Source organism: Corvus kubaryi, unplaced genomic scaffold (assembly GCF_017639235.1).
Source record: "Corvus kubaryi isolate FWS band 111438036 unplaced genomic scaffold, C.kubaryi_AGA036_p1.0 46296, whole genome shotgun sequence".
Classification (NCBI taxonomy): Eukaryota; Metazoa; Chordata; class Aves; order Passeriformes; family Corvidae; genus Corvus; species Corvus kubaryi.
This window is the reverse complement of record NW_024581301.1, coordinates 2,085-10,329: the sequence shown is the minus strand read 5'-3', so window position 1 is coordinate 10,329 and position 8,245 is coordinate 2,085. Positions and strand designations below refer to the sequence as shown.

At 67.7% G+C, this 8,245-nt stretch overlaps 1 protein-coding gene and 2 non-coding genes across 3 annotated transcripts; all 3 read left to right on the top strand.

Moving 5' to 3' along the window:
• Nucleotides 1-6: 6 nt before the first annotated feature.
• Nucleotides 7-5,186, top strand: LOC121672275 (FAST kinase domain-containing protein 4-like; the record flags this gene model as incomplete). The annotated part of the gene is made up of 8 exons (XM_042044875.1): nucleotides 7-229; nucleotides 752-909; nucleotides 1,570-1,680; nucleotides 2,079-2,223; nucleotides 2,723-2,980; nucleotides 3,508-3,619; nucleotides 3,924-4,038; nucleotides 4,814-5,186. Coding segments are annotated over 8 exons (1,248 nt in total), but the record flags the coding sequence as incomplete, so codon positions are not given.
• Nucleotides 2,339-2,472, top strand: LOC121672276. The gene has a single exon (XR_006018803.1). It is a non-coding gene; the product is annotated as a small nucleolar RNA SNORA5 (small nucleolar RNA).
• Nucleotides 3,304-3,424, top strand: LOC121672277. Its single transcript, XR_006018804.1, has one exon. It is a non-coding gene; the product is annotated as a small nucleolar RNA SNORA5 (small nucleolar RNA).
• Nucleotides 5,187-8,245: the final 3,059 nt, after the last annotated feature.

Here is an 8,245-nt window from a genome sequence, read left to right as displayed (position 1 = left end):
TGGCAGGGCAGTTCAGTCCCTGTGCCCTGTCTCAGCTGTGCCCTGTCCCCGTGGCAGGCCCTGGAGCTGGCGGAGCAGTTCGACCCCGACGAGCTGCGGCGGGTGGTGCTGGCGCTGGCGCTGCAGCAGCGCCGCTGCGTGCCCCTGCTGCGGGCCCTGTCCTACCACCTGCTGCAGAAACCCGCCGAGCTGCCCCTGCCCGTGCTCACCGACCTGCTCTTCGCCTACAGTGAGTGCTGGGCTGCTGGGGGGCACCTGGAGGGGACAGGTCCATGGGTCAGTGTTGCTGTCCCGGGGCTGGGAGTTGCCTGGGCTGGCAGTGGGGGGGGACTAGGTCTTCAAGGTCCCAAACCTTTCCTCTCACAGCCAGGTGGGGTGGGGGAATCCAGGTGAGCCTGAGCAGCTCTTCCCCAGTGGGTTATCCCAGTCCTAGGGTGGGAACAGGGGGGCAGGGCATTGCAGGTCACCTCTGTGCTCCAAGTACAAAACCCAGGTCACCTAGGAGGCTGTTCTAGCTGTCCTGTCATTCCAGGTGTCCCAAACCCCTGAGAGCTCAGTGTGAGGCCATTCCATCACTCCGGGTGTCCCCAGTCCCTCCCCAGCTCACCTGGAGCCCCTTTAGGCACTGGGAGGGCTCTGAGGTGTCCCTGGAGCCGTTCCACTCCAGGTGACATTCCCAGCTGTCCCCTGTGGTGTGGGGGGCACAGGACCGAGGTGCCCCCGTGCACTGAGCTGTCCCCCCTTGGCACAGGTAAGCTGAGCTTCCAGCAGCCGCAGGTGCTGCACCGCCTGTCCCTGGAGCTGCAGCCCCACCTGGGCACCCTGAGCCCGGCTCAGGTGTCGCGCTGTGCCCGCTCCTTCGCCAGCCTGCGCTGGCTCAGCCGGCCCCTCGCCGAGGCCATCGCTCAGGTGAGGCCTGGGGGTCAAGGGGGGACCTCACGTGGCCATGGGGGAGGCAGGGGACAGTTTCCTGTCCAGGGGTGTTGTCACCTTCCCCAGCAGGAGCTGGGGAGAGCAGGTTCCCCTCACTGGTCAGTGTTGTCACCTGGGAGCGGGTGGCAGTGAGGGCCCTTCACCTGTCTGAGCTCTGCCACTGCTTCCCAGTGGGAATCGGGGATCGTTTTCTGCTGCATTTGGCTCGATCCAGAGCCTCTGGCCGTGAGTGCTGGTGCTGTTCCAGTTCCATCCCAGTTCACTCCCAGTTCATCTCTGCGCAGTCCCCCATCCAGATGGAGATATTCCAGGACTCCCCCTTGGCTGGATCCCTCATATCCCAGGGATCCGTCACGTGGTGTGCCGCCTAGGACATGGCCCCTGCTGATGGTTCCAACCTTTTCCTTGCTGCTCTTCTCCCAGCTTCCCCAGTTCTTTCCCAGTTCCTTCCGAGCTCATCCCCCTGCTCTTTCCCATCCATACTGGGGTATTTCAGAGCTTCCCCTCGGACCTGGATAAAATCCCAGGATTCCCTCCCTCTCATTTTCCCACCTGGGAGGTGTCTCTGGCTGATGTGTCCAACCTCTCCCTCCCGTCCCTGTTCTGGACAGCCCCAAATTCCCGTTTTTCCCACAGTATTCCCTGGATAATGCACAGAAGCTGTCCATCACCCAGCTGTGCGGGATCCTCGTGTCCTTCGCCCGCCTCAACTTCCAGCCCAGCTCCAGCGAGGACTTCTTCTCCATGGTGACGTCCCTGGAATCGTGGAATTCCCGAGCGGTCTGGGTGGGGAGGGACCTCAGAGACCCCCCACAGCTACAGATTCCTTCCCCAAAGCCCCCCGAATTCCCCGTTTTCCCGTGTCCTGGTGTCCCAAATCCCTCCCAGCTCCCACTTTTGGCACCGGGAGAGGCCCCAGAGGCCCCTCCAGGTGACCCCCCCCGCAGCTGTCACCTGTCCCAGAGCACAGGTGTTCCCCTGGCACATTCCCCTGGGAAAGGGGCTGTGGGATGGCTGGATCCATGGAGCGAGGGGCCACAGGATCACTCGAGAGGGACCCTACAGACTCCCCTGGGGGACAGTGGGGACGCCTGGGGACGCCTGCACGGCCGGTCGAGCTCGGCTCCATGTGTCCCCTGTCCCAGGTCCACGAGCAGCTGCAGGGGCAGGAGCAGCAGCTGGACACGCACCTGCTGACGGACGTGGTGTGGTCGCTGTGTGTCCTGCAGCAGGCCCGGCCCCCCCACCTGCGCCAGGTGCTGTCCCCGGAGTTCCAGGCCCGCCTCCGAGGTGAGCCCCGGACAGCGGGACGGGACTGGCCGAGCCCGCGCTGGGATCGGGGATGGGACGGGAACTCCGGCCCCGGGGGGTGGCCTGGGGTCACCTATGGCAGGTGCTGGGCAAGTGCAGCCCAGTCAAATTCGGTCCCTGTCCCCCCATGGCGGGGACCGGCCACCGGCTGCCACAGCGACCTCCGTGGCCACGTGCCCCGTGTCCCCTCCCGTGGGACCCGGGGGGTGAATCCCACCGGAGACATGGGATCTGGGAGTGCCTGGGGCTGGGAGGGGCCTCTCAGCTGCTGGAGTTCCCCTGTTCCTGCAGCCCTGGGGACACAAACGATGTCCCCGGTGTCACATCACATCCCCATGGCTGATAAACCCACCGGGGCTGGACAGCCCCTTCCGGGAAGAGTATTCCCCAAATCCCACCTGAACATTCCCTGGCGCCACCTGGGGCCATTCCTGTGTCCCATGGGTGTCACCTGAGCGTGTCCCCACCTGTCCCACAGGTGACACCTCTCCGCGGGCACAGAGCTCCTGGCTGAAGCTGCTGCACATCAACGCCACGGCCAGGCTGGAGGCCCCGGGCTACCAGGGGCCCTTCCTGCCCCCCGAGGTGCTGGGGGGGGACGGGGACAGGGACAAGGACAAGGAGAGGGAGAAGGCCACCCCCTTGCAGCGGGGGCTGCAGGAGGCGCTGCCGGGGGCGCTGGGGGGCCCTGACCTCCTCCGGCACAACGTGAGCACGGTGTACGGCTGGGACATCGGTGAGTGCCGCCCGCTGCCACCTGCCTGGGCACCTTCCACTGCCACCCCTGGCCCTGGCACCCACCCTGGGCACCCCCCACCCCTGCTGCCTTCCCCTGTGACCCCCAGCCCCCCCAGCCCTGTCACCTTCCTGTCACCCCCCAGCTCCAGGCATTCCCAGGTACTCAGAGCTGTGTCACCTTCCCGTCACCTTCCTTGGGCACCCCCCCGGTACCCACTGCCCTGTCACTTTCCCCTGTCACCCTCCAGCCCACCCCAGCCCTGTCACCCACCCTGTCACCTTCCTGGCTCTGTCACACCCCTGCCACCCCCACCACCCCCTTGCAGCCCAGTCAAATTCGGTCCCTGTCCCCCAGTGTCGGGGACCGGCCACCGGCTGCCACAGCAACCTCCTTGCTCTGCGTGTCCCTGTCCCCTCCCGTGGGACCTGGGCAGACAGATCCCCACGGACATGTGCCCTTCCCAGGGTGTGCTCAGGAGAGCCCCTGGGTGGCTCTGAGTCCTCGTGTCCCCTCTGTCCCCGCAGACGCCGAGGCGGTGCTGGACAGTGACAACAAACCTCTGCCCGTGAGGGACTTCACTGCCCCCCACCTGCCCTGCTCCGAGGGGACAAAGCCACTGCCACCGGGGGCCAGGAGGTGGGTGGGGACAGGAGGGTCCCCCGAGGTGGGGGATAGGGGGAGACAGTAGAGGGGAGAGGATGGGGACAGGAGGGGACAGGGAGGGGATGAGGAGGGGGGGATAGAAATGGTCTGTGGGGGAGAAGAGGTGGCAGGAGAGGGAGAGGAGGGGATGTGGGATGGGGACAGAAGGGGGACAAGAAGGGGACGGGACGGGAAGAGAGGGGGCCAGGAGGTGATAGGAGGGGCACAGCTCAGCCAGGGCTGGGGTCTGGGGGCTCCAGGTGCTGCCCATGGTCAGCCCCCTGTCCCCTGTCCCCAGGGTGGCCGTGCTGCGCTGGGAGTTCCCGCAGTTCAGCTCGCGGGGCCGGGAGCTGCTGGGCCGGGGCTCCATGGCCCGCAGGCACCTGCGAGCAGCCGGGTTCCTGCTGGCCGAGGTGAGCGCTGGGAATGCTGGAATTCCGGGTGGGGAGGCACCCCTGAGGCCACCTGGGTGTCCCCAGCACTGCGTGGGCCACCACTGACCCTGGCCCCGGGTGACACGTCCGTGTGGCACTTGAGCCCTCCCAGCCCTTTCCAGGAGAAATATTCCCAAAATATTCCCAAAAATATTCCTCAGGTATTCCCAAAATCCCACCGGAACCTCCCTCTTGGGAGCAGAGCCCAGCCCCCATCCTGTGAGGTGCCCCCAGGACTCAGGTGTGGCCTCACCTGTGGCCAGCCCAGGGGCGGTCCCTGTGCCTGTGGTCACCCCGGTGACACCAGCCAGGTGCCACTGTCCCCCTGGCACAGCTGGGCACACCTGGCTCCGTCGGGATGGCGGCACTGACACCTCCTGGGGGGCTGCCAGCTCCCCCCAGCCCGGGGCTCAGCAGGGATGAGCCACCGTGATCCCCCCGGGCCACCTGCCAGGTGCCGGGGGAGGGACAGGGGTGACAGGGAGGTGACACAGACGAGCTGATCCTGTGGGGCCATCCAGGATTAACCCCTGGGGGTAATTATAGCCCAGGGGGGAGTGTGACAGTCACGTGTCACCCCCCAGGGTCACTGTCACTCCCCTGGCAGTGTCACTGTCACACCTGGGTGGGCACTGGGACCCCAGATCGGTGTTGAGACCCTCCCAGGTGGGTGCCACGGGACAGCCAGGCCTAGGACAGGAGGGGACACAGCTGGGACCCCCTGGGCCGCTGCCACGTCCCTGTCCCCCTGCAGGTGCCCCACTACGAGTTCCTGGAGCTGAAGCTGGAGCGGCAGCGCGTGGCCTACCTCAAGGACAAGGTGGCCAAGGCCCTGGCCAGTGACACGGCAGGTGACATGGCCACTGACACGGCCACCTAACGCACCCACGTGGCCTCACCTCACCCAGCTGGCCACGTCCCTGTGCCAATGTGACCAGGTCACCACACCGAGGTGGCCCAGCTGCTGAGCCCAGGTGGCCACGTCACCACAGCGAGGTGGTCACGTCACCAGGTCGCCGTGCCCCAGTGGGCACGTCACCACAGCAAGGTCCCGGTGTCCCCACATGGCTCCAGCGTTGCTGCTCCGTGTTACAAACAGCTCAAATAAACCCAAAACTGTACAGGGATGGTGGCTGGGCATGGTGGCACAGGGGACAGGTGACACTGTGGATAAATGACACTGGGGATGGGTAACGCTGGGGACAGTGGCATTTGGGACATGACATTGGGGATGGGTGTCATAGGGGACATTGGGGATGGGTGGCACTGGAGACACGACATTAGGGACGGTTGCCATCAGTGCCAGGTGGAATTGGAGCTGGGTGGCATCGGAGCCAGGTGTCATTGGCACCAGGTGACATCTAGGGTGGGTGACACAGGGGCTCGTTGGCATCATGGCCAGGTGACATTGGGACTGGGTGACATTGGGGCCAGGTGACTTTGGAGCTGGGAGATCTCAGGGACAGGTGACATTGGGGCTGGGTGACATCAGTGCTGGGTGACAGTGGGAATGGGTGCCATCCGGGTTGGGTGACACTGTGGGTGGGTGACAGTGGGGTCAGGTGCCATCGGTGTTGGTGGCACGTGGCTGTGCCCGCGCCCCCCGTGCCCCCCAGCCCTGTGCCCGGGGCCGCCGGTCTGAGCCGGGATCGGGATCAGGAGCCACCGGCCTTTATTCCCGATTATCCCGGGATTGTCCCCGGGAGGGACTGGGGCTGGGGCTGGCGCTGGGCGGGGGAGCAGCGGGAGCGGGCACCGGGGACTCCGTGGTTTGGGGGTGTCTCTGACTGGGGGGGTCACGTCCCGGCCGGAGCCCCCCCGGTGTCCCCGTGTCCCTCAGGCCGCGAGTCCCCGCACCGGGGTGGGGGGGACACCAGGTGGCTCAGGACAGCCCTGGGGGTGACGCACAGGGGCCGGGAGGGGCTTTGGGGACGGATTGGCGGCCACCTGGCTCCGCGACCCCTCCGGCCCCCCGGGAGGGGGACACGGCCCGGCTGGGGGGGGGACACACGGTGACGGGGGGGACACGGCGGGGCCGGGAGCTGCTGAGTCACCGTTCGGGGCTGTGCCTGGCACCGGCAGCGCGGGCACGGCCAGCCCGGGGGGGGACAATGCCCGCCCTCATCCTGCACCCCCGGTGCTCCGGGGACACGCGGGGGGGGGACACGCGGCTCCTTCCCTCCCCCCACCGGTGTCACCGCACCCGCGCAGACGCTTTTGGGGGGGCTCCGCCCTGTGTCTCCCGCCCCCGTTCCCCCCAGGACACCGCGGGATGATCATCCCCCTTTTTTAAGGGACAAAGTGGGGGAAACTGAGGCCGGGCCCCGCCCTCGCGCCCCCCCCCCCCCCCACTGGGCGGGAGCGGTGGGGGGGGCCGGGGCCCCCCCCCCCCCCGCCCCCGGCGCCCGCCCCGCGCCCTCTGGCACAAACCCTCTATCTCGATAGTATTGGGGCCGGGCGGGACACAATTCCCGCTGACATCAGCCGGGCCGGGCCCCCCCGCGCCCCCCCGCCCCCGCCCCAGCCCCGCTGATGCTCCGGCGCCGCCGCCGCAGCCGCGTCCGCCCGGCCGAGCCGAGCGGGGGGGGGGGGGGGGGGCGGGGCGGGGGGGGGCCGCGGGTAGCGCCGAGCCCGGAGAATCCCTGAAACCCGCCGGGGGGGGCGGATCGGAGAAGGAGAACGGGATGCCGGAGGGAGCGGAGGCAGGTGAGGCCGGGGGGGCGCGGATGGAGCGGGAGGATGAGGAGGGAGCGGGAGGGAAGGGGAGGTGAGGAGGGAGCGGGAAGAATGGAAGCGGAGGGATGCGGGGTGCGGGATAGAGGGATGAAAGACGGAGCGGGGGGATGGAGCCGGAGAATGGGAATGGAACGGGGCGATGAGGATGGAGCAGGGGGACGAAGGACGGAGCCGGAAGGATGAAGGACGGAGCGGAAAGGACGGAGCAGGAGGATGAGGATGGAGCAGGAGGATGGAGCAGGGGGATGAAGGACGGAGCAGGGAGGAGGGAGCCAGAGCCATCAGGATGGAGATGGAGCGATGAAAGGCAGAGCGGGAGCGATGGAGGGCTGAGGGGCGAAGGAATGAGGATGGAGCAGGGGGATGGAGCAGGAGGATGAAGGACGGAGCAGGGAGGGGTGCAGGATGGGAGGATGAGGATGGAGTGGAAGGAAGGAGGGTCGAGGTGGGGGATGAAGGACAGAGGCGCAATGATGGAGCCGGAGGATGAGGATGGAGCGGGAGCGACGGACGACAGAGCAGGAGGGATGGGGATGGAGCCGGGGGATGAAGGGCAGAGACGAAGGATGAGGATGGAGCGGGGGAATGAGGGACAGAGCGGGAATGACGGAGCCGGAAGATGAGGATGGAGCGGGATACGCGGCCCGGCCGCGACTCTCGGCAGCCGCCACCGCCCGGGGCTCCGGGCCCGGCACAACCGGGGGGCTCCGGGGCGGGGCACGGGGGACTTTGGGGACCCCGCTTCAGGGTCACCCCCTCACCCCCAGGAGCCCCAGCGGGGGTCGGTATCGGGTTGTGTCCCCCCCGTACTGGGAGGTGCTGGTGGGACTGGGGGGCTGAGCGTCGCCCCACTCCTAGCACCATCCCACCCCCGGGGTGGGAAACTGAGGCACAGCCCAAGGTCACCCCACACCAGTGTCCCTGGGGGCCACTGTCACGTGTCGGGCGGGCTGGGGACAGCCGGGAGAAATCCCTGGGGTCATCCGCACCTTCCTGAGGGGCTGGGGACAGCGGGGGCAAGGAGAGGGACACACCCCAGTGTCACCCTCCCCCTGTGCCTCAGTGCCCCCCACAGAGCTGAGTCTGGGGGTCCCCGAGAAAGGGGGTGAGGGTCCGGTTTGTACAGGGGGGGTCAGGGCGTGCCCTCCAGGGTGAGCAGAGGGCACCCCAAAACACCCCCCAAGGTGTGGGGCGGCCGCGGCCAGGCACGGAAACGCTGAATTACGGGGATCCCAGCAGCCCGGCCCCCCCCCCCATTACAGGGCAGAGTCACCCCCAAAACGGCACCGGGGGTGGGAGGGGGGACGGGACCCCCCCCCCAATGAGCCTTTCAGGGGTCCCTAGCACGTGGTGGGGGGCGGGGGGGGGTTGTGCGCTGGACTGAACCATTTCAGACTGGGGGGGGGGAGTAGCGGCACCTGCCCCGCAAATACCCCCGCGGGCCCCGCCC